Below are 26,805 nucleotides of genomic sequence, written 5' to 3'. Positions count from 1 at the left end.
AGGTAAAATAAAAATGAATAAACTAAGTTTTTGGAGTTTTTAAAAAAATTTTTTTAACGTTTATTTATTTTTGAGACAGAGAGAGACAGAGCATGAACGGAGGAGGGTCAGAGAGAGAGGGAGACACAGAATCCAAAGCAGGCTCCGGGCTCTGAGCTGTCAGCACAGAGCCCAATGCGGGGCTCAAACTCACGAACGGTGAGATCATGACCTGAGCTGAAGTTGGACGCTCAACTGACTGAGCCACCGAGGCGCCCCTGGAGTTTTTAAAAAATAGAAATGTGATCTTAAGTGAGGACAAATAACAGAGCCTTTATATACTTTCGATGATTATGAAATTTTAACTAATTCTTCTTTTGTGCTTGCTATTTTATTTATTTATTTATTTATTTATTTATTTATTATTTTTTTTAACGTTTATTTATTTTTGAGACAGAGAGAGACAGAGCATGAACGGTTGAGGGTCAGAGAGAGGGAGACACAGAATCTGAAACAGGCTCTAGGCTCTGAGCTGTCAGCACAGAGCCTGACGTGGGGCTCTAACTCACGGAGCGCGAGATCGTGACCTGAGCCGAAGTTGGCCGCTTAACCGACTGAGCCACCCAGGTGCCCCTGTGCTTGCTATTTTAGAAGACCTTTTTTCCTAAGTATTTTTTAGACCATTTTCTTTTCCACTTATCAGTTATTCTTCTATGAGTCTGGGCAGTGTAAATTATTTCTTTGCCAAAGAATCTCTTGGAACATCAGAATCTAACCTACTTGTGGACTTCCTTCTTTCATAAAAAGCCCCTGAAAGTATTTTATTAGCTGCAACAGGGCAGAAATAAGGATCTTTTGAAATTGCAAACAGCATCTTTGCATAATGTCTGGCGATTTGGTCTTAGTCCCAGGAGTGTTAAGTATTGTGACTAAGGAATATTTGATGATCTCTTTAAATGATGTTTGCCCTTCCCCTTTAAAAAAACATGTTGTCCTGCGAACTTTTTTACATTAGTGTATTCCCTAGCTTTATTTTTGAAATTGATTTTCACATGTATATTTTGGATAAGATAGCCCTATTCTCTCTGACCTTGATCTAGGTGATCCAGGTTGAAAGTGGCAGGCCCCAGTTCTGTAGCCAGCAGACTAAAAAGAGATTCTGAAGTGAAGTAGTTGCTGAACCCAAGAAATTAAGAGGAGCCTCTGTTCTTCCCAGAGACTATCATTAGAGCTTGCCTAGTTTTGCTCTGGCAAGTTTCATAAGGTCTGTTAGAAACAATAGAAGCATAGATCTACTGAGCTGAAAGGGATCGTGCTTAGCCTTCATCTATTCTAAATCCCTTATGGTAGAGACGAGAAAATGCATCCCAGACAGGGATTGTGATCTTTTTTATTTTTAATTAGATATATGTATTTTTAAGTTTTTATTTATTTATTTATTTTGAGAGAGACAGAGAGTATGAGCAGGGGAGGGGTAGCGAAAGAGGGAGAATCTTAGGCAGGCTCCATGCTGTCAGCACAGAGCCCATGCAGGGCTCGAACTCGTGAACTGTGAGATCATGATCCAAGCCAAAGAAAGTCAAGAATCAGACACCTAACTCACTGAGCCACCCAGGCGCCTCAGGGATTGTGATCTTGAGGGGCACATTTTCTATTTGTATTCTTTTTTAAAAAGCCATTTCTAATTCAAGTTCATTTTAACAATATTTATACCGTACTATGGACAGGACTCCCAAAATTTGTGGTGATTGCTCTGTTCATATGGTAGAGGAATGGAAGGGAAAGACTAGTTTGCTCCCACGAAAGGACTGAGAAAATACAGAGCAAAACATTGGACAAAACATAAGGACCTGGATGTGATTTGCCAGCCTCCATGTTAGTAAAAACAACTATTTGACTTACTTTATATAATCACAAACTTCAACTATGAAATAGAATAATAAAACAGTGTTATGGAAGACTACATGTTTCTCCATAATAGAACATAGTTGGTATTTTATTATTTTTTTAATAGTTTATTTATTTTTGAGAGAGGGAGAGACAGTATGGGTGGGGGAGGGGCTGAGAGGGGAGGGAGGGGCAGAGAGAGATAGGGAGAAAGAGGATCCAAAGTGGGCTCCACGCTGACAGCATAGAGCCCAATGCGGGGCTCGAACTCACAAACTGTGAGATCATGACCTGAGCTGAAGTCGGAGGCTCAACCGACTGAGCCAACCAGGTGCCCCCATAGTTGGTATTTTGAAAAGGTAGTTTAAAAATTAGCTTTCTTACTCCACGTACCTGCTTCCTGTGTATCTTGGAAACACATTTATTTACTGTATAAACAAAGTTGTAGTTTTTTTTTAAGTTTACTGCTACTTTTTGTTATTTAATGAGTAGAAACACTAGTTGAGGAAACAGTAGAGATTATCTTTCTGTTATTTCTACACACCAGCCCAAAACATTCCAGGTAAGAAAAAGTTGGTGAGTCTGTTGTCATGGATGCCCCCAAATGTCTCTATGATTTGACTGTTTTTACAAAGTTAGAAAAATTGGACCAATGCCTTTTCTCTCATTGCTACTTCTGGACTTGCTGTCTGACAGACGACTGGCACGAGTCATTGGTAGATTTAGTATGGCCTTCTGGGACTGTTCTTTACAGAGGGAATGGTTTTTATTTAAATGTGGTTCTCAGGCTAAGGGTTATATACCAGGAACCATTGTTACCAGAGCTCTCCAAAGCCTAAAGTGTTACACGAATACCACAGTTGGTAAGGGAAACAGTTACCCAACAGCGTCAACATCCTATTTTTATTTTAAAGAGAAAATTAAATACATAAGGGCAATGCATGTGTGTTTGTGCATGCGCACACAGATAGAGGTGTACCATAGTGGTGAAAAGCTTGAGCTTTGGAGTCACACAGACCTGAGTTCTACTTCCAGCTCCAGTACTTAATGTCCTCTTTTCTTAGACCCACAAAATGATTTTCAGTCAACTGTGAAGAATTAAAAATATGGTATGGGTTTCAAAGTGCTTAAAATTATGTCTCTATAAACTATTCATACTCATTCCCACATTCTTCCAGCCAGCCATACCTATGATTCTTTATGACCTGCTAACTAGCCAAGCTCAGATCTCTCACTGCTTCTCCACCAAGTACTAGAGGGCTCTCTGGGGTTCAAACTTCTTAAATTCAGTGTTTATAGTCCTTCATTCTTCCACCCACCACTATCTAAACATCCTGCAGCCCCTGCCTGTCCAAAGCTTGTTTACTGTCACAAAAACATGCAGATCTCAACCACTAGTTGATTTGAATCTTCTGAGACTCCTCTTCTGATCTCAACCTCATAAGTCCTTATTCTTTTTTTTTTTTAATGTTTATTTATTTTTGAGACAGAGAGAGACAGAGCATGAACAGGGGAGGGGCAGAGAGAGAGGGAGACACAGAATCCGAAACAGGCTCCAGGCTCTGAGCTGTCAGCACAGAGCCCGATGAGGGGCTCGAACTCACGGACCGTGAGATCATGACCTGAGCCGAAGTCGGACGCTTAACTGACTGAGCCACCCAGGCGCCCCCATAAGTCCTTATTCTTAAACACACACCCTATGAGCACCAGGATCTCTTTGTTTTGGGTCTCCAAAAACCAGTTTTATTTATTTATTTATTTATTTATTTATTTATTTATTTATTTATTTATTTTTTAAAGTTTATTTATTTTTGAGACAGAGAGAGACAGAGCATGAACAGGGGAGGGTCAGAGAGAGAGGGAGACACAGAATCGGAAGCAGGCTCCAGGCTCTGAGCCATCAGCCCAGAGCCCGACACGGGTCTCAAACTCATGGACCTCGAGATTGTGACCTGAGCTGAAGTCAAATGCTTAACCAACTGAGCCACCCAGGCACCCCATCCAAAAACCAGTTTTAAATGGTAGAACATGTAGAATTTGCTGAGGAAAACTCATTTACCAAACATTTCATCCTTAGTCTAAAATATACAATTTTTAAGTAAAATATTTTCTTCTATTTCTTAGAAATACAATCACCTTCCTCGTTCTAACAAAATTCATAAAATATATCTACATTGCAATTTCCAGCTGTGGCCTTGAAAATTTTAGCACAATTTGCCAATTATGTAGAACCAATGAGTTCTATTTACAGTATTCTAAATTTTTCATATCTTCTACATGTTTATAAACTTTTTTCAAAAGACCAAATTATTTTAAAAAGCATATTGATTAATTTTAGTGACAGTCTTGAATATGTAGGTATGGCTCATTTACTGAATATTCACAGTTTACAACACTGTATTGGATATATTTCCTTCCACGAGTATTTTTCTTCACAATATGCCTTTTTGGTTACTCTTACATTTCCTGGAAGAATAGCATTAAATGTGGTTCTCAGGCTAAGGGTTATATACCATATCTCAACAGATATGTCCAGGTGTATACCAACGGCCTGAACTTTTCTATCTGTCTTAGTCCTATTTAACATGCTGCTGGACCATCCTTTTCATCTTGAACTCCTCTTCTTCAGCTTCCTGGGCATCCTTGCTGCGTCTCCTGCCCTTAGCCGAGTCCATTATCTTCTCTGTCACTTCCTTCTCCCTCCACTACTTAAATGTAGATGCTACCTTTGGTTCTGCCTTGGTACTGCTCTATTGTTTCTATGTTCTCTGATTTCTGTCCTCTATCTCATGGTTTCAACATTCATCTTTATGCAGATAACGACCCAATTCTAACATACTTATCATATGGAAAAATGATCAGCACAGAAAAAGAATTGCTCATTATATGAAGAGTGTTAACAGACAGCCTCTAAAAGTACTGTGGGATATTCCTCTAACACAGAGATTTAGATGTGGATTCAGGAAGTTTAGGAACACATTTCGGAAAGACTTTTATCCCCTTTTCTTTTTGGCCCAGTATATAATATAAAAATAACTTACATAACCAATTAATCACATAATTTTGGGAAACTTTTCCAAATTTAAAAATATTTCTGATTTGTGTTTCATCTGAAAATTAAATGATAGAGTTTTATTTTGAACAAATTCAATGTTGTTAATTCTTATGAGAATTAGAAAAGTTGCACATAATCCATAATTTAAAGTGTTTTATGCTTAAAAATTTTTAAATTCCATCCAGTAATTGATATACATTTTCCCCAAACTCATTAATTCATGAAGCTATGTATTATGAGCATTGTTTTTCTACCATTATGTTTTTAATAGCAAATACACAGAGTTTCAGCTACATTATAATTTAAATAGGCTTTTGCAGAAAGTCCATTGTTTACAAAACTCTTTGTAAAATGGGTTTCCACGGAGAAATGAGTTTCCAAGATGGAATTTAGAATCCTTGGCTCATACCTCTGCTGCTTAGCAAGAAGGGAACCAGCCACTTGCCTGCCATCTCAGGTGCTGAGGAACCAGCCACTTGCCTGCCATCTCAGGTGCTGAGGAACTTTTCCTCAACCACACCCTTGAGCAAGGGGTGAGCTGGCATCCTGCTTTTTCTTCGGTACAAAAAAAGGAAACAATATATTCCCCATGCAACCTCAGTTCCCACTGACAGGTAATTAATTTTATGGTGTGGAAGTAGCTGGCAAAAGGTACAAAATATTCTTAAATCTGGGATTCTTGAACTGGGGCATACATGTTTTATCGAGGAGGAGTGGTAGACATTTCCTCTAAACCTGCATTAACAATAAATGTGTACTAAAAAGGAACAGACATTACTTTCGAGTCGTTTTAACTCTCCTTTTTAATTGGCATTTTCTTCCTATATCTAAGTATAAAATTAAACACAGTATCTAGTTGACATTAGTCAGTACAATCATGAATAAAAGTGTGGATGCATTGGGGTAATATTGCACTGGAATATCTTAACTACAGGAATGGTAATTTGTTTCTCCGGCTACCCTTAAATCTTATATATGAATGAAGGACAGTGGTCAGTCCTTTAAGAATAAGGCATATTTCTGGATATCACAATGATCTGGAAAGTCTACACATACAATTTCCTGTGACATTTCTAACTTCTTAAAAGATACTTGTGGAGGCACTGACACCTGAGGCTGCCTATGGTCAAATAGGACTGTAAACATTACTCTTTCTTAAAACTTCCTTTCCCTTTAATTTGCTCTCTGCTTAGCAGCTTATTACTATCTGTGGGTCCTTTCTTTCCTCTATCTCTAGGAGAAAATTTGAAGATTTCACTTTCAACCTGTTTTTAGGTTGATTCCCACATCTCTACTCCCTTCTAACCTGCTCTTCCAGCTCCTACCTGATGCTTCCACTGGGATCTCTCATCAGCAACTCAAACTTAGCATTCTTAAATCCAAACTCATCCCTCTCCACTCAGCAACTAAACTTCTGATTTCTCTGTTTCTCTTAATAATGACATTATTTTCTGTCATCCAAAGTAAAATGGTCATCTTTTATTTCTTCCTCTCCTTGTTGCCTACATCCACTAAATTGCATAGTCTGTGCATTCTTGCTTCACGTCTTTCGTATTTACCCCTTCCTTTCCTCTGCCATTAGTACATCTAATTACCTCATGCAAAGCTGTTACTGTTTTTGTAATTAGGATCTCTGTCTTGTGTCTCCCTCCAACTTACCTGACAGTACTCCCCAACAATCATCTTTTGGTTGCTAAGTTTTCCAGGAAAAATATCCACTTGTTAAATATGTCCTTTGTATTTTACTTATCTAGTTATCTAAAATCAAGTAAGGGGACCATTTGGTACCTCCCGGTTCTCTCTTCCCCACCCTCCCATATTAAGCTTTACACCAAAACTTAATAGAAAGAGACAAGGAGAATGACTATCATACTTTCATTTTTTTACCTTAGGGTAAAAACTTGTGTGTTAAAGGCACATTTTAGGTTTATCTCGCTCCATGAATTCATAATGGACTAATTAATTTCAGTGTCAGAAATGCAGCCTGCTACATGCCTATATTTTGTGCAGTATACACAAAGCTGAGAGAATGTAAGTGGTGAATCTGGGAGATTTGTAGGATGAGAAAGAGCAAGTAGACATGGCCCTTGTGTCTCCTGCTATGGTCAGTAACAGAGGCTGACCTATCTTTCACAGTGCCTAGCTTTCAATTTCTGATTTAGTTTCACAATACACACTTGTTGAATGACTGTAGTCTAAATTGGTTCATATCTTCACAAAATTACGGGTTACTCTAAATCTACTGCCTCCAATATAAGTCAAATGCCTTCTTAGTATTTAATCCTCAGTCAAAATTGTAATTTGATTTTCATTGACTATGTCCAAAGGACATACACACAAATAAATGCAGTTATAGTGATTGTCTCTAACAGACTTGAGGAGGAGGAATTTTTTTATATGGTACTTAAAAAAAAAATGTGCATGTGGGGTGCCTGGGTGGCTCAGTTGGTTGGGCATTCGACTTTGGCTCAGGTCATGATCTCACATCTGGTGGGTTCGAGCCCCACATCTGGCTCTGTGCTGACAGCTCGGAGCCTGGAGCTTGCTTCGAATTCTGTCTCCCTCTCTCTGTGCTCCTCCCCTGCTTGCACTCTGTCTCTCTCTCAAAGATAAATAAACATTTAAAAAATAATTTAAAAAAATTAAAAACTGAGTATGTCTTAATTTTATGATAAACTAAAATAATATACCTAAAAACATAAATGATATACATTTTAGCTTAGGGGCTTTTCCCTGTTTTAGAACATATTAGTATCTAAACACTATATAAGAAACATATATAAGAAACTTAAGTAGCAGAAGTAGTGTCATTTCTTGGCCTTTCCTTGATACATTCACTGTATGAGACTTGTTACCAGTCTTACTTTTCTTTATTCATCCGGACACAGAAATTATCTCTAGGAAAGAAAGAGACACAGACCTAGGGCATGCCACCAAGCCTCTTAGAAAAGATGCAGGCTTATCATGGAAAAATAATTACCAAAGAATAACACTCATGTGAGGAACTTCAACAGACTGCTCTTAAAAACACTATGGCTTTTTATTAACCTACTCAAAGGATTTGTAAGATGTTTCTGACCACTCAGAAAACATTCTCTCCCTCTCTTCCACACACATAAAGCACAAGATTATCAAGAATTTGAAAAGGAATAAATGGTTAAAATAGTTGCAAAATGTATTCCTCACTATCCTTATCACAACTCTCCTATCGGCTTCCCCCCGCCCCACATTACTTTCCTCCTTATGCTCTTCAATACTCCATTTTCCATTAAAGTCTGAATTTTCTGGGAATGGTAATATTCACCAAAGTCGATATAGTCCTACAAAAGGGATAAGTGGGCGATCTATCTGCGAACGTGTTTCAAAAACAAACACTGGGCACCCCGTCAAACGGCAGCTTGGAGGGTTTAAGGAAACTACAGAGCTGGGTGAGGAAGTCTTCGCGGGAGTGGGAAGCAGTCCTTCTACTCGGCTGTCTTACGGCTCCCCAAGCCTCAAGCTGTAGTCAGCTTTGGCTCTTGTTCCCTGTCTTTCCAACCTGGCTCCTGACCCTGCCAGCTCATACTGGGGTGTGGGCCTGCGGGTGCTGCACCGGGGTGACAACACTCTAGATGGGCCGAGCAATTTTGTAGTGGGTCCAAACCGGTACACTGATAAATAAAGTCTTCCCGAGTAAACCGATTCCCTCTAGGGTTTGGATTCTTTTTTTCTTTCTTTCGGTTTTTTTTTTTTTTTTTTTTTTTTTTTTGGTGCAGTGTCTGGGTGGCTCTGACACCTTAAGGCCGCTCATCTGCTCCTCCTCCCCCACGAGGATCCTACTCCTGGATCCAAGTACGCCTTCTCCCGGAGCTCGCGCACCCCTTGCATTTCCTCCCTCACGCTGTACCCTTGCATTTCCTCCTCCTCCCGACCCAGCCTCCCCCCCACCTGCCCGCCTCCAGCCACATGACAGGAAGGGCTCCGCCACGCGACGTCACCGACGTCCGCGCCCCCGTCCTCCCCCCGCACCGCACGCAAAGAGCGGCGGGCGGAGGGGAGTACGTGGTCGCACGCTCCGCGCTCCCCAACCAGAGCTCGCCAGAGCACCCCGGCGGCCACCGCCGAGCCGGCTCGCGGGTTCCCGGATGTGCGCCGCTCGAGGAAGCCCCGCCCCCGCCGCCGGCTCCGCGCGCGCCCCCGCCCTCCGCCCCGCTGCGCTCCGCTTTCCCCTCCCTCTCCGCCCTCCCCCTTTTTCGTGCCTTGAGGTTGCGGGTCAGCGCGAGCCACTGCAGTGAGTCCGTCACGGCTCCCGCGCGAGTTTAGGTTGCAGCCCTCGCGCCGCCTGGCCCCCCACTCCCCCTTCTTCCCCTCCTCTCTGCTTCTGTCTCTCCCCTTTTTCGCCATCTCTCCTCCCCGCTCTCTCCGTCTCTGAATCTCGACCTTAATTTCTTTTCTTCCCCGCCCGCTCCCGCGTGCCCAGTCACCCGGCCAGCGCGGGCCCCGCGGCGCCGCCTCCCCTCCCCTCGGGCGTCCCGAGGGCCGCAGCCGCCCCAGCCCAGCTGGGCCGCCGCCGCTTCCTGCGGGAGCCCTTCTGAACGCGGACACTCTTCTCCCCCCGCGCCAGCCGCCGACTGCCCAGCAAAATGGTGAGACCTTTGCTTCCCCTATGCACCATCTCTCCTCCGCTCGCCGCTTTCAGGGACGGGGGCGGGGGCGAGCCCCGACGCCCCCGGCCGGCTTCCCCCGGTGGAAAATTCGAGAGACCCAGGCAGGCTGGTGCCGCGGCGGGTCCGAGAGAGCCCTCAGCGGCCCGGGTGCGTTGGCGGCCGGCGGGGGGCGGTGGGCCGGCTGCTTGACAGGGCCACCCCCCAGCCTCTGCGGGGCGCCCCTCCGCCCCTACCCCCCGCGGTCGCCTGGAGTCCGTCCGGGCCTCGACCCCCTCCTCCCGGCCCATGGGCCTCGTCCTGGCCCTTCGTCGCCCCGCGTTACTTCCCTCAGGACCCTCCTCCACGTGGAGACCCCCTTTCACCCCCCCCCCCCCGCCCCCGACTCGCTCCTTCAAGTTCTGGCATATTCCAGAATCCTGGGGAAATAATATGTGGTAAATGGCTTTTTATGTAAGACCCACTTTCTCTCCAGAGCTGTTCTTTATCCCACTCCATTTTCAAACAGTGAGCCTTGGCAGGAATCCTGCCACTTCTCCCCTTTTCTGTTAGTATTTTGCTGCTGTTTGCAGCCTTATGGGGCTCCTTTCGCTGCTGCTCTTCTTTGCACTAGCGAACCGGAAAGGTCCAAGGTGTATATTCATGAAAACGTAGTCCTACTCGGTCTTTGATAAATTGAGATACTTGTTTTTAAAGCTTCCTTACTGTCAAGGGTTTTTCGTTTTCTTTGTTACCGTCGTAAGTCTCTCTCTTGTGGTGGTTGTTTTTGAATCATGGCGATTTAAATTTGTCTTTCCTTACCCTCACATTAATCCCTAGGTAGAATTCATTGCTGTAGTGTTTCAAACCGACGCTAGGGGTGTGTCTCCCGCCTCTGTCACCGTGGCCAAGAAATCAACGACGCCCTTTTAGCCTGTTACCTTACCGGTTCTCTTGCTCCGGGTAGCCGCTGTAGTTTCCTCTTTGCAATCACGAACTGTATACGTAGTAAAGTTCGCAGTGCTTTTCCATGTAAGATATTCAAACATGGAATTTGGTGGTTACACTTTTTCTAAAAGTCTTCAAACAGTTGTCAGAAGATTTTTAGACCGATTGTTTGACGTTGGGTAATTTCTTGTATTGTATTTTACCCCGTATGTAGAAATCAAGTATTTGAAAATAGAGTGGTGGATTAGTGAAGAGAGAAATTCAGTTGATTGCAACTTAAAATCAATTTGGTGTGATTGTGAGGGGACAGAGTGAAACTAGAAAATTCAAGTAAGTCAGCTTTTATTGAAAATACAGGGCAAAAGATTAAGTGCACTTTTCAGTGTACTTAAAATCCAGATTAAGAACAGACTTAATAAATGATTAGTGATTTTGATATATAGAGGAAAATTTTTCTGTCAACTTGGGAGGCTGCTCAGAGACAACTTTGGCCGTCAAAGTTACAAAACTTAGGTTTTTCCAGACTACTACAGAAAGCAGCTTAGATCAAGGCCCTTCACAGAGCAGTCTTTTCGTTGCCATAGTTTTTTTGGAGTTAGGAATTGCACTTTAGTGCTTTAATACCACTTCCTTATACATATATTTTACTTGACGGTCAGGATCTTGAAGATCTTTGGCCATTGCAGTGAATGTTTTTACCTGCATTTCATTGTGAGGAGTAACGATCCAACTTTTTGTTGCTTGTGTATTATATATCAGAATGCGCTGTTTTCCAAGTAGTTTGCTTGCTTGCTCGCTTGTTTTCTGTAGTGTGTCCCCTCAGGAACCTCCTCTCCCCCTTTTTTTGTTCTTAAATTTACTTTCCTGGTACTCAGTGTTTTCTTATCTTTAAAAATGTTAAGATTTATTTTATGATGTTTTCCTATAGGTGATTATTTCCCTCTTTCTAGTTTCCTCTTTAGTATTTATTTTCTGATTTATTCTTGGTTCTTTTAGTCTGCCATTCTCTCAATTCCATTTCAAGACCTAGTTAATTTGTTGTGACAGAGGCCTCCCAACTTTAGGATTATTTTGGTCTGTTGAATGTAGTAGCACTGGTTTGAAAGTGTCAAGACGATACCTATAGCTGAATTCTGCTATATAGGATATTAATTAGCTCAAATAAATTGGGCTTTGGAGTGATCTGGTTCACTGTTCTAGTTAATGGAGTATAACGTTCTGAAAATTTTTACTCCCTTTGGAAAACTATTATAACTCTTACTGAGTATCATGAACCTGTTTACAGTTTTGTCAGTGGGTTTTAATTTAGGAATTAACTTACGAATATCACTGATTAATTCAAGTAAGGGGAAGGTAAAAAGATTGGATTGAACCTATCAACAATCTTTTCTGACAGGTATTTATTTTAGTTGCTACATTAAATATACTTTATTTCCTCTTTGCCTAAGAGTTCAGTCTTTCCCTCCCTTCACCTCTTTTTGAATTTTAAACTGTTGAGCATCCAGGCGGGATGAAGATTTTATATACACAACACACACACACTTGAGTACTGTGCTTCTAGGATTTTTTCCCTTACTGGTCAGTTGTCTATGGTAAAATAAATATTTGTTTATAGAAATACATAAATAGATAACTTCACCATTTTTTCTATAGGTGGGCATGTGTATTTAAATAGAGTACTTCAGTGTTAATGGCATGCAGAGGAATGTAAAAAGAATTAAATGATAAAATAGAGTGTTTAGGTCTGTGGGATTGAAAAGTTTTTGGAGGAGTAAATTTTTAAGGGCATTTTTAGAAACTCAGTTAACTTTTCATGTATCAGAAACAGTTTTTCTTACCATGTACTTAGGATAATTTAAAAATAGGATTTTATTTTGGATGCATATATGAATATAGTGCATAAGTAATTGGCTTTTCTTTTAAATTTTGTTTCTTGGGAAACCTTAAATCTTGTAAATGACCTTTTTATATCTCTGTGTTTTTTAAAAATGTTAATTTACTTGAGAGAGAGAGAAAGAGCAGGGTAGAGGGGGAGAGAGAGAATCCCAAGCAGGACCACTCTCAGCATGGAGCCCCACTAGGGGCTTGATCTTACTACCACGAGATCACAACCTGACTCGATTATCAATAGTCAGACGCTCAAACGACTGAGCCACCTAGGTGCCCCTATTGTTGTGTTTTTAAACTTATTAAAATCATCTCTACAATGTATAAATAGAACTTAAAACATTTATTGCTGTCTACGATACCTGCACTTAGAGTTGCACACGACATACTCTAAATCTGTGACAAAGGCTACTTCAACAGCAAAGCAAGCAACCTGTCTTATGGTCAGCAGAATTAAAACTGACATCAGTCATGAGGAGAAAATTTCTCTGCTCATTATGTTCCACAGTGGATGAGAAAATTGAAAAGGTGTAGATTGCAAGGTAAAGAAGCTAAGGGTCAGTTGGCAAAGCAGTGCGAGGGACAGACAAGTGTGGGAAGGTTGAAGCATCTGTCATAGGTAGTAAGGCAAGCAAAAGTACAAGGCAGTATAAGGAAGTCAGCTTGGGCAAGGAGGATTAAGTGAGTCAGACTGACCATGGGCCCAGAGTCTGGGCAAGCAACAGGATTCATTCATATCACGAATACTTGTAGATTTTGTCTCATGTTCATTGGTTACTGTGCTTGGTTGTTGAGGATGTTAAAATGATTAAGGCAGGTTTCCTACTGTCATTTTCATCTATAACAGTAGACAATGCTAGTAGGTGTGAAAAGTTAGCTCTAGTTATATGAATAATACAAAGTCTGATAGAAATTGAGGAAAGAGCAAGATCAGTTTCTTCTGGGATAGGGAAAGTTTTATGAATCAGGTGACAATTGAGCTGGGATTAAAAAGGTTATTAAGATTGCAGTAGGCAGAGTTGGAGGCATCAAGGAAAAGACTCTTTAAATCCTGGAGAAAGGAAGAGAAAACATATATTTGGAACACTAGTATTCAAAATGTGGTTCTTGGGCCAGTAGCATCATCTGGGAATTTGTCAGGCCCTAGTCTGGAGCAGCTGAATTCAAAACTCTAGGGATGGGGCCAAGCAGTCTAGATTTTATAGCTTTTTAGGTAATTCTGAAATATGCTAACTTTTCAGAGCAACTGTTTAGAAAATAGCAAGGAATGTTTTTATTTTTTTCAACTTTTTTTTTTTTTTTTTTTTTTTTTTATTTATTTTTGGGACAGAGAGAGACAGAGCATGAACAGGGGAGGGGCAGAGAGAGAGGGAGACACAGAATCGGAAACAGGCTCCAGGCTCCGAGCCATCAGCCCAGAGCCTGACGCGGGGCTCGAACTCACGGACCGCGAGATCGTGACCTGGCTGAAGTCGGACGCTTAACCGACTGCGCCACCCAGGCGCCCCAAGGAATGTTTTTATTTAAATTTTAGTTGAGTATCTGTTGACATACCTCATACTGGCTGTACAAACATAAGACATAATTGTAATTTCCAAGGAACTTAATCAAGTGGAATAAACAAGACAATTATGCATGGTGACGTGCTATTAACAAACTAAAGTTGGGGGTGCTTAAGAGTACATAGCAGGGTAGGGGTACCCAGCTGCGTCAGTCAGTGGAGCATGTGACTCTTGATCTCCAGGTTGTAGTTTGAGCCCCACACTGGGTGTAGAGATTACTTTAAAATCTTTAAGTAAAAATACATGGCAGGGGAGAGGCTTAATCTAAACTGGGATGAGGATGAGGCAATGAGATGAATGTCCCTCAGAGGAAGCTTCCTGGGAGAGATGGTGTCTGAGCAGAGTCAAAGGATGCGTATTTAGCCAGTGGGAGAGGTGGTCTGCTTAGAGTATTATGTTTAAAGCCATAAGATATGCAAGCCTGTTTAGCCTGGTTGGAGGGTAGAGGATTAGGGTGGAAAGGAGAAAGAGGGTGGTCAGGTAGATTGAGGCAAGACCATGGAGGGGCTTGCATATCATATGGGGTTAACATTTTTTCCCCTAAAGCCAGTGGGAAGCTATTATTTTTAAGAATGACATTGTCTCATTTACTTTTTTAGAGAGATTAGTCTGGTAGCCATGTGGATAATAAAGTAGAATAAAAGAATATAGGTACGGGGACCAATTAAGAAATTATTACAGTAATTCATGTGAGAAGTAAGGACTCAAAAAGAATGTAGGAGCAGTGCAAATGGAGAGGAGAGACCAAGTATGAGACATTTTAGGAGCAGAAGATAGGACTTGGTGACTGTTGGATTGTGGGTAAGGAAAGGGATGAACCCTGTGTGGCTTCTGGCTTGGGTGACTGGATAGATGATAGTGGTATCCGTTCAGCAAATATTTATTGAACACCTACTAGGGTAAGATTCAGTTCTTCATATTCTAGGGGTATATGAAAAATGCTGTCCCTGTCCTCAGGAAACTTCCAGTTTGTTGGTATGACTTGTTTTATCTCTAGTGTTCTCTCCTCATTTGGTAATCAATGCTTGGAATGCTATGTTGCAAGATTCTAAGTTCGTTAGGATACAGTGCTGTGAAACATTAACATTGCCTGCCACATAGATATCATGGTCTAGGATAGAAGAAGCTTGGTATTCTAAAGGTAGGAAGAGGTAACATATGTTAGAACAGTGATTCTTAGTATGTGGATCTTGAACTAGCTGCATCAACATCATCTGGGATCTTGTTAGAAATGCACATTCTCTGCCTAGGAGGTATAGGAAAAGGAGATATAAGGGAGTGTTAATAAAACTGTTAATAGAGGTCATAATCTCTAAGTAACTTCAGTTAAAATCTGGGGGATGAAAATAAGATTGTAAGGAAACTCTAAGAATGCAGAGGCCTTGTCTTTAAGATTACAAATACTTGGTATATACGAAATTTCTGTTTTGGACCTGTTGAATTTAAAGTAGTCCTGGATCATCTAGTTGGAAATGGCCAGCAGGTAATTGGCTCTCTATGTCTGGAACTCAGAAGAGAAATCTGGGCTGGGGTTAAAGATTTGAGCATTGTGTATGCATGTGTATTAGGTAGTAAATGAAGCCATGAAACTGGATGAAATTATAGAGAAAACATAAAATGAGAAGAAGGCAAACCCTAAAGCACACTGCATTTAAGAGGAGGTAGATAGAGGATGAGGAATCTGTGAAGGTTATCTGAGAATAAATTGCCAGACAGTTGGAAAATTAGTTAAGAGTGATGTCAGATTTGAAGGAGTCAGCAGTGCCTAGATTTTGCAAATATTGGGAAAGAGAACTTATAAGTGTCTTTTAGAGGCATCAGGATAGTTACAGTGATCCTGGCAATAGTACAAGAAAACAGCATTTTGTCCTGGTAGCAAGGAAAACCAGGATGCAGTGAGTGAGGAATAAATAGGTAGCTAGACACTGAGTGTAGATTGTTCCTTGAAGCTTCCAGTAGAAGGAGAGAAGATAAAAGCTGCAAAGTTGAGGTTTGAGAAAGAATTTATTTGGGGGTAAAAGGAATAGCCTGGAAAGATGGAGTGTGTTTGAAGATTTAAAGGGAAAAGATGGAATTATTAATAGTTTGAGGTTCCCCAAGAAGATAGGAAATATGGTTCTCTTTAGGCAATAAGAGATTTTTTTTTAATGTTTATTTTTGAGAGAGAGAGAGCATGAGCTGGGGAGGAGTAGAGAGGGAGGGAAACAGAGAATCCAAACAGGCTCCATGCTCTGCGCTGTCATCAGCACAGAGCCCGATACGTGGCTCGAACATAGGAACCGAACCGTGATAGCATGACCTGAGCCAAATGAGCCAAAGTTTAATGCTTAACCAACTGAGCCAGCCACCCAGGTGTCCCGGCATAAGAGATCTTTTTTTTTCACCTGTTAATACAAGAGAGGAGATAAAATTGAAAGCTGTTAATAGAGGTCATAACTCTTAAGTAACTTCAGTTAAATTCTAGGTGATGAAAATAAGATTGTAAGGAAATGTAAACTCTAAGAATGCAGAGACCTTGTCTTTAAGGTTACAGATACTTGGTATATACCAGATATTAAGTAATGTTAGAAGGAATATGTAAATGAGTAAGTGGCATAAAGGAGTAAGTGCTGATGAGACCATGGAGGCAATGAGTGTTCCTTTTTTGAGACATTTATGAAAAAAAGGACAAAGAAAAGTTAATTTCAGTGGTTTACAGTTGGGATGTATTCTATTTAGGATAGCAGATGTTGGTATTCTTTAGAATTAGAAGAGAAGCCAGGTGAGGGAGCTCTAAGAAAGGATGATTAATGGAATGAGTCCTAGAAGTGGCAGAAAGAAGAGGGGAGGGTTAAAGGGAAAGGAGGGACATCAAAAGAGGGGAAAAAAATCAGAGTGAGTAAAGTAGGCCATGGCAACAGATTTGTTTTAATAATGGAGTTCATGTGGTGTGACCTAAATCATCTCAGTAATTTGAGATAGTTTGAGGCAAGATCATCTGAAGTTGAGATTAAGGCTAGGCAAATGGGGTGAGATTGAGGGTGAGGAGTATGGAAAAGGATTATAATACTTATTTGGGGAGATTTGATATGCAGTTAATAGGGTATTAAGTAAATGTTGTTAAATAGTAAGTGGACCCAGGAGAGAGCACCAGTGAGTCGGTGACGTAGGGAATGGATCTAGGAAATTGGAGTATTAACAAGAAAAGAGGTTAGTACTTTGTCAGTCTTTTTTTTTTTTTTTAAGTTTATTTATTTTCGGAGAGAGAGAGAGGAGTGTGTCAGTGCACGAGCAGGGGAGGGACAGAGAGAGAGGGAGAGAGAATCCCAAGGAGGCCCCGTCTGCAATGACAGCATGGAGCCTATCATGGGACTCTATCTCACGAACTGTGAGATCATGACCTGAGCCAAAAATCAAGAGTCAGAAGCTCAACCGACTGAGCTACCTGGGCGCACCTGTCAGCCTTTGTTTTAATAACTTCTGATGAAATTACATAGGTCTAAAAGGAACCATTTTTCTGAGTTCAGATTTTATATAAGGGCTATATCTAGTTGTAGATTGATATTCTTATTTTTTTTTAAAGTTCTAAGGACACTATTAATACATTTGCTTAAAAATTCGAATTAAGGGGCGCCTGGGTGGCTCAGTCGGTTGAGCGTCCGACTTCGGCTCAGGTCACGATCTCGCGGTCCGTGGGTTCGAGCCCCGCGTCAGGCTCTGGGCTGATGGCTCGGAGCCTGGAGCCTGCTTCCGATTCTGTGTCTCCCTCTCTCTCTGCCCCTCCCCCGTTCATGCTCTGTCTCTCTCTGTCCCAAAAATAAATAAACGTTAAAAAAAAAAAAAATTAAAAAAAATAAAAAATAAAAAATAAATTCAAATTATACTGAAAGGTATAAATGGCAAGTGAGCCTTTTCTGGGCACCTCTTTTGCTTGTATTGATCACTGTTAAGTTTCTTGTATACTTTTCCAAAATGGAGCTTTTTGGTATTTTTTTCAACCCACGGCAGTGTATGGATTTATTACTATTTCATAATTAAAGAGATTTGAACGATACCATGGTCTAGTTACTCCTTACAATGTCATTCCAAGGTTTTTAACTGTATTTCAGTTAAGCACTGATTCAAAAGCAATTCAGGGTAGTTTTTTAATCAGCGATTTTGTAATGATTGAGGTTGAAAGTAATCTCTACACACAGTGTGAATTGAACTCACAACCCTGAGATCAAGAGCATATGTTCTGACTGAGCTAGCCAGGCCCCGCGAGAAAATATTTTACAGAACATTTTTTTGTACTTATTTTTTCTACTTATCTCCTTGTTAAGCATTAACTAAATGGGTAACAATTTCTTTCTTTCTTTTTTTTTTTTTTTCAAGTTTATTTTTGAGAGAGAGTGAGCAGGGGAGGGGCAGAGAGAGCCAGAGCCAGAGAATCCCAGGCAGACTCTGTGCCATCAGCACAGAGCCTGACGTGGGGCTTGAACTCACAAACCGTGAGACCATGACCTGAGCTGAAACCAAGAATTGGATGCTTAACCAACTGTGGCACCAAGGTGCCCCAGGATAATATTTTTTTTTAATTAAAACAAGAAAATGACCTCCAAAATGTAGCCTATAAAGCATGTATTTTATTTCACGCTTGCCAGATTAAAATTACTTCCTCACTTTTATACTTCCAAATAAACCTTCTCTTCAGCAGCCCACATCTACTCTCTTTTCTGAATTTTCTCCTTGAACTCCCATACCCTTTTTGTGATTATGAGTTGACAGTTAATGTGTAGATCTGGCACAGGAGTAAATTTCGAGATGTGATTACTGTATGTTTTTGGGTTTGTCTTTGGTTTTGATAATCCTGTACTATAAAAATGTTTTTAACACTTGAAGATTTCTATAAGAAATCTTTTATTTATTTTTTAAAATTTATTATTTTTTTTAACGTTTATTTATTTTTGAGACAGAGAGAGACAGAGCATGAACGGGGGAGGGTCAGAGAGAGAGGAAGACACAGAATCGGAAACAAGCGCCAGGCTCTGAGCGGTCAGCACAGAGCCCGATGCGGGGCTCAAACTCACGGACCACGAGATCATGACCTGAGCCAAAGTAGGACGCTTAACCTACTGAGCCACCCGGGCGCCCCAGAAATCTTTTAAAATTTAGCATTGAAAACGCAGCGACCCGTAGGTTCTTACAAGTTCCTTCCTCAGAGTTTTGTCAGTTAAAGCCCTTTATTAGGTGTATCATAAGGAGGGCTGTGTTGATAATCTATTGCTATCCCAAAAAACATTTCTGTGAGATGATACTTTGAATTGTTTTTGTAGCATAATTAAATTTATCTGTACTCTAACCAGGTCTCTTTTGTCCTTTGTAAATAATACAGAGTATTTTTGTGTGTGAGAATTAGGTATGCATTTTAAAACCTAGGTACAAGGTAGTGAAGCATAGCAACCTACCATTGGCTTTAATGGAGCTGTCTGTTAGCACTTTTATTTATCCTTAATCTGTCTAGTTTTAGGGCTGATTTTTTTTGTCCTATCTACCTGAGTCTGATGCCACAACCAATCTCCTATTATAGGTGTGCAGTAAGCCAGCATTCTGGGGTATTACTTACTTGTAAGGCAGTCTTTAATAGAAATTGTTAATGTCAGGAAAGAAAAGTGCGAGTAGGTAGTAAGGGAAATCTGTGATTTTAAATCTATTTGTGTTAACAACTGTTTTCCTAACATATACAATTTTATGAATTATAAACTAACTCATAATCTTTTTCAACTAAATAATGAAATTTATGAACAGATATATTTACGCTCTGCTTTTCTGTTTGGCTGTCACTCTGTCATCATACTTCTTGACTATTTGCTCATTTTCTTGTTTTTCAGTACACTACAGTCTAGATCTGTGATGTCCAAATTACTAGCCACATGGGACTATTAAAATTTTAATTAAAATGAATTAAGATAAAATAAAATTATAAATTTAGTTCTTTAGTCACAATAGCTACATTAAAAATACTTAGTGGCTACTTGTGGCTAGTGGTTACTACATTTGTGCAGATATAAAATGTTTATGTCATTGTAGAGCAGAAATTTTTATTAGATAACACTGGTCTAGAATGATTACGTATCTGCATTTCACTGAAAGTTATTATGTTGGCAGTAATCTAATTACCAGCATGAGATTTGGAGTTAGAAAGATTTGAATTTGGATTCTGGTTCTGCCATTCATTAGCTATGTGACCTTGAACAAACACCATAAACTCTCGACCTTATTTAGTAGTGTAAATTGGGAATTAAGAACACCTCAAATTGTGACAATAATAAGTGTCTGGTAATCCAGTTGGTACTCATTAAATGTATTTGGTTCTTCTTTCTTTGTACTTGGCTTCTTTGTAACATTGGAACTTGTTGGAAACTCTTGGGAGTTCTTTCCTTTTTTGGCTTCCGTGACATGTTCTGCTAGTTGCTGTTCTGCGTCTCTGACCATTTTTAATCTTTGTTGCTAGCTTTTCATCTGGGTTTGGTCCAAGGCCCTCTAAGTATTGATTGTATCACTTTCCCATTTAAAATCCTATATATCATAGGATTAACACAGCCTTAACATAGCTCAGAGACTCGATAGGTTCTACCTATTGCTTACTTTGCTTATTTCACCATGTTCCTGCTTTTGCTCTATGCTCCAACAACTTGGTCTTGTTACGTTTTATTGAGTATTGTATGCTAGGTTTATTCTGCTGTCTGTTTATTACTACTGTCAGAACTTTTTGCATCGGCTATGTTTGGAATGCCACAAAAGTCCCTCAAGTAAGTGACTGAGCCTCCCACCCCCATGGCAGGTCATACCACGTTCCTATATTATGCCAGCTGCCAGCATAGATTCCTCCATATTATAAGAATTTAATAAATATTTGTTGAACGGGTGAATTGAGTGAATGCATAAATTCTTTGTTTATTTTCAAAGTTTCATCATCTCTTACATACCGATGATTCATATCTTCAGCCGGCGTCATTCTTTTCTGTTCAGTCTGAGGATCTAACTGCTTATAGGATATTCACTCTAAATAAAGGTGTGTGTAAGTCACCTCAACTCATCATAACTAAAACTACATTCATTATTGTCTTCCTATTCATGCTTCCATTATTCCCCAATTTTTCTTATTGGAAACAATTATCAATTCATTCACTCCTATCTGGAAACCTGGCATACCTTCTTCTCCCCTTTACTACTAAAGTCTTAGGCAGTTCTCAGTTGCAGCCTGTGCTAAGAGTAGTAGAACATAGAAACATGTGGCCTGACCTGTGGGGGTGGGAGGCTGTTACTTACTCAGTTACTTACTTGAGGCATTCCTGTTGAGTTCACATACTATTACGGATAAAGAGGAAAACGTATTTATAATGTTCCCAGCATGTTAATACTTTGTGCCATCAAGCAGTGACAGCTGAATCCAAAACACACTAACAAAGCTAAAAGTAGTGAGCTACCAAAGAATAATGTATACTATCCATACAGCCCACATTCTTCCTCATGACTCAGTTTGGCCATTTATCTACGTTGGAAGAATTTATTGCACAGTTCCTCCAGATGTTTGTGCATTTTTCTTTTGTTTCTATAACTTAGTTTCAGATACCCCTTCGTAACACTTTTCTCTGTTACTTTCATCTGTACCTTTATTTTAAAAAAATTTAATGCTTTTTCCTTTTTTTTGAGAGAGACAGAGCACAAGTGGGGGAGGGGCAGAGAGAGAGGAGACACAGAATCTGAAGCAGGATCCAGACTGAACTGTCAGCACAGAGCCCGATGGGGCCTCGAACCCACAAACCGTGAGATCATGACTTGAGCTGAAGTCAGATGTTTAACTGACTGAGCCACCCAGGCTCATCTGTACCTCTTAAAAGTCCCATACTGGGGTGCCTGGGTGGCTCAGTCAGTTAAACGTCCAACTTCGACTCAGGTCATGATCTCACGGTTCGTGTGTTCGTGCCCTGCGTCGGGCTCTGTGCTGACAGCTCGGAGCCTGGAGCCTGCTTTGGATTCTGGGTCTCCTCTCTCTGCCCCTACCTTGTGTGCTGTCTCACTCTGTCTCTCAAAAATAAATAAATGTAATTAAAAAAAATTTTTTTAAAGTCCCATACTTATTAGTTAGCACATCTTTATGCTTAATTAGGATTTTTGTTGATTTTGTTGGTACTCTAATTGCATAGGTTTTGAGTGTCTGCTTCCAACTCTGTTTTCCTTAAGCCATTTTGTTTATTTGTTTGTTTATTTTAAGTAAGCTTTTTGCCGAGCATGGGGCTTGAACTCACGACTCTGAGATCGAGTCACATGCTCTAATGACTGAACCAGCCAGGTGCCCCAAGCTATGTTTTTTTGTTTTTGTTTTTGTGTTAATGTTTATTCATTTTTGAGAGAGAGAGAGAGAGAGAGAGAGAGAACATGAGCAGGGGAGGGGCAGAGAGAGAGGGAGACACAGAATCCGAAGCAGGCTCTAGGCTCCGAGCTGTCAGCACAGAGCCTGATGCAGGGCTTGAACCCACAAACCGTGATATCATGACCTGAGCCAAAGGCAGACGCTTAACTGACTGAGTCACCCAGGTGCCCCAAGCCATGTTATTTTTAATCGTAGTTTTAAGAGCATGAAGTTTTTTCAGGAGCATCAGTATCATGTTATAACAAACCTGTCTTCCCATTTAGAATCCCCCAAATGCCTCTTGAATCACCTTCTTTATCCCCATTGCCCCTGGCATTGTTGGAATTTCATTTATAGTTCATGTGGACTATTTCCATAGCCACCATAATGCTTTGATGTTTTTGCCTACAGTTTCTTCCTTCTTCATTCTGTCTTCCAGAGTTGCCACCAGAGTTTTTCTTCTGAAAAGGAAATCCAGTGTCACTGCCTTATTTGAAAGTCAATGCTACCTCTTCTTCTATTAAAATTTTAAATTCCTTTGAATGCCACTCATGTTCTGATCATTGTTTCTAGCCATCTTTATGCTATAACCGAGTCAGGTTACTTGATTCTCAAGTGTCTCATCTTTTTTTTTTCTTTTTTTTTTTTTTTAAACTTATTGGTGCCTTTGTATATATTTTTTCTTTCATCTGCACTGTGCTTCTCCTTTCTCTGGCAAATATCAAGATCCTGTTCCAATGGCATTGGGTGAAAACTTTACCAACTCCCTCAGGCAATTAGTGGCCATTTGTAAGTCACTTTCATAATAGTATATGCCATATTTCATTGTGTTTAATGCCTCCCCTAAACTGTAGCCTCCTCTAAAGCAGGGGATGCATTTTTATTCATCTTTGTAAAGCCTGTTCCCATTGTAGTATCTCTTATAGAATATAAGTGTAAGTGGTGGATAGGTAAATAGACACTTTGCTTGCTGGCTTGGGAAGCCAGCAGAGGTGCAGCTGTGTTAGTTATATTTATTGTCTAGGTCTGTGGAGGTATTTGAAAGTCCTATGCTTAAGTGCATTAGCACGGTGGGGAAGCTGCTGAAGGATACTACTGATTCTGAAAGTTACAGGACTTCTTTTATGCTTCAAGAGTTTTTGTGTATCTGAGTAAATTATCAGTTGGATGTGAGTATGTTATTTTATTTGTTAAATGGTAAGTAGACTTTTCCATAAATAAAGGAGATTCAATTTATAGTGTTTTTGTTTACTTAAGTTGATTTACCATAACATTTTTGTACTAAGTGTATTCTAGAACAGCTGATAAACTGAGACTCCCGTTCTAGATCTTTGCTTTCTTAATTTAGCGAACTTCTGTGTTTGCCCACTGCATATATCAAACATAGCGTTAGGGACAAAAATGAAGGAAAAAATACATAGCTCTAAAGATTCCATAGCATAGATTGAGTTAGGCACGTGGAGGAAAAAATGATAATACAATACAATTGTGTGTGTATGTGTATGTATATGCACACACACACAGGTTTCAGTAGAGCTATTATAAGGTGCTAGATTTCTTCTGGTCACTCTGCTTGTCCAGTTTGAATTTGACATGTAGCAGCTATTTGGACATTTTATTCTGGTCATATTACTCCTAGAATAAAGTTGTATAATGTCAGACAATTAAGTACTGAAAGAAGATTGTCGTCATTTTGTTGTTATGTTGCTTTCAGTGAATTTTATTTGATGTTATGGAACATAATATGGTGTGGTGGAACACTGTTGAGATATAAATTGGAAGACCTCTAATGGAGTATGCTGAATTTACACACACACACACACACACACACACACACACACACACACTCTATTTGTAAAGTGGCCACCAGACTGACTGATTAAGAGTTCTTGTGGGTACTAAGATAATTATTAAGGTGCTTGATAAAGTGCAAAATACTGTTTAAAGTTTAAAAAATCAAACTACTAAAGGGTGGCTCAGTTGGTTAAGTGTCTGACTTCCGCTCAGGTCATGATCTTGTGGTTCGTGAGCTTGAGCCCCACAGCTCAGAGCCTGGAGGCTGCTTCAGATTTTGTGTCTCCCTCTCTCTGCCCCTTCTCCACCTATACTCTGTCTCTTTCTCTCTCTCTCTCTCACAAATAAACATCAAAAAAGTGTAAAAGAAAAATCAAACTACTAAAAACTAGTCTGTAGTATTTTTAGCAGATCTGGGTTTCATAATCACTTCATTCTGATTCTGTGCAGCCTCTGTCCAGTAAGTACTCATTAACAAAGTAGAAAATGTATCAGAGTGTTGGGTATAAGTAACAGAATACCCACCCAACTAAATGTGTCCCAAATAATAAGGAACGTACTAATTCACAAAATGAGAAGCCCAGAATCAGAGTTAACAGAGTGGTTCAGCAGTTCATCCAGTTTCGTCAGGGACATAGGTCAAGTTCACATTAAAGGTCCGCTTGTCCAAAGAGGACCGCCACAATTTCATATACCAGCATATGCCTGAAGGAAAAAAAAGCAGGGAGCACTTTCTCAAGTGTCTCTTTTTATTAGGTTCCAAGTCTCATTACAGATTTTTTCTTAAGTTCCATTGTATTTTCCAGGTTTCTTACATATCAAAAAAAGACCTTTGTGCCTTTTGACCACCTTCCTTCAAGGCAGATCTTATAAATTGTCCCTAGCTTACCTTCCATCACTAGGCCTTATGTAATAAAAACAAGCTCAGTATTTTATTTGGTGCTCTGAACAGAAGTCACTGATTACTGATGGGATTGTAGGCAGTGAAATTATATCTGGTTTCTGATGTTAATACTGTATTTCTTCCCCCACCAATACGTGGCTATAACCCTGTGTTGTCAGCCTCTTCACAAAAATATTTTTTGTACCTAGGTTACCCTAATCAAAATTCTGCTTCCTTACCAAGGATATCACTTGCCTTGTGCAGCAGCCGCCTCAAGTGAAGGAACAAGTTGGAAAACTTTCAGTAAAAGACCAGACAGTAAATATTTTAGGCTTTGTGGGCGCCATACAGTCTTTTGCAACTACTAAACTGCCATTGTAGCTTGAAGCAGCTATAGATAATACACAACAAATGAGCATGGCTGTGTTGGAAAAAAAACCTTAGTATAAAAACACAGGTGGCGAATTCTTTCTAAAAGTGCAAACATCAAAAGAAAAATAAATTGAACATCATAAAAGTTAACTTTTATGCTTCAAAGAACATCAAGGAAATGAAAAGACAACCCACTGAATGGGATAAATTTTTACAATTCATAGACTGATAAGAGACTTCTGTCTAGAATATATAAAGAAGTCTTACAATTCAATAATAAAAAACCCAGCTAAAAAGTGAGCAAAGGATTTGAGCAGACATTTCTCCAGAGAAGATAAACACATGTCCAATAAGCACATGAGAAGATGCTCAATATCACTAGAGAAATGCAAATCAAAACCAAAAAGAGCTACCACTTCATACCCACTAAGCATGGCTATAATCAGAAAGACCAGATAAGTGTTGGTGAGGATATGGAGAAATCAAAATCCTCATAACATTGCTGGTGGGGATGTAAGTGTTGTAGCTGCTTTATAAAACATTTCTATAACATATTAAACATAGAGTTGTTATATAACCTAGTAATTCCATACCCAAGTATCCACAAGAAATGAAAGAAAAAACTTGCATATGAATGTTTATACAGTATTATTCATAATGGCCAAAAAAAAAAAAAAATGGAAACAAGCCACATGTACACAGATTACATAAATTGTGGTATACCCATATAATATTATTGGCAGTAAAAATGAAGTATTGATTCTTGCTGTATTACATGAATGAACCTTGAAAATATTCTAAGTAAAAGAAGCCAGTTATGGAATACATACTGTATGGTTGCATTTATATGTGGTATTCAGAATGGGAGAGTATGTAAAAACAGAAGGTAGATTAGTAGGATGAGTCAGGGAGATGGGGAGTGACTGTCAGTGGATATGGGCATTCTTTTTAGTGTGAGGAATTTGATTGTGGTAATGGCTGCACAACTCTATGAAAAACCATCCACTTCAGGTGGGTGAATTGTATGGAATGTGAATTATATTTCAGTATAAAGCTATTTATTTTAGAGTGTGCGAGTAGGGGAGAGGGGCAGAGGGAGGGAGAGAGAATCTTAAGCAGACCCCATGCTTAGCGCAGAGCCCAACACGGGGCTTGATCCCACGACGCTGGGATCATGACCTGAGCTGAAATCAAGAGTTGGACACTTCACCGACTGACCCACCAAGGGGTCCCTAAAGCTATTATGTTAAAAAACCAAACCCATAAAAGCTATGGTAATCAGAACAGAATGGTATTGGCATAAAAACAAACACCTAGATCAGTGGAACAGAATATAGATCCCAGAAATAACCTACACATATATATGGTCAATTAATTTATGACAAAGGAACAAAGACTACACATTGAGAAGAGGATGGTCTGGTCTCTTCAATAAATGATGT

General features: G+C 40.0%; 1 protein-coding gene across 3 annotated transcripts in view; it reads left to right on the top strand.

Moving 5' to 3' along the window:
* The first annotated feature begins 5,394 nt into the window (after nucleotides 1-5,394).
* The window catches only part of PPP3R1 (protein phosphatase 3 regulatory subunit B, alpha), a 73,434-nt gene continuing 52,023 nt past the window's right edge, over nucleotides 5,395-26,805 (top strand). Inside the window, exon 1 of one of the 3 annotated variants that reach the window (XM_042932514.1) lies at nucleotides 5,395-5,535. Coding sequence is in view for 1 of the 3 variants with exons in the window: in XM_042932513.1 (XP_042788447.1) it covers nucleotides 9,544-9,546 (3 nt within the window). In the remaining 2 variants the exon portion in view is untranslated. Of the gene's footprint in view, nucleotides 5,536-9,106; nucleotides 9,547-13,889; nucleotides 15,082-26,805 lie in introns of those variants that run through there. The other 2 variants (XM_042932513.1, XM_042932517.1) reach the window with 2 other exon arrangements.

This window comes from Panthera leo, chromosome A3 (genome assembly GCF_018350215.1).
Source record: "Panthera leo isolate Ple1 chromosome A3, P.leo_Ple1_pat1.1, whole genome shotgun sequence".
NCBI lineage: Eukaryota > Metazoa > Chordata > Mammalia > Carnivora > Felidae > Panthera > Panthera leo.
Note: the sequence above shows the minus strand (reverse complement) of the source record. Positions and strands in the feature narration are given on the sequence as shown.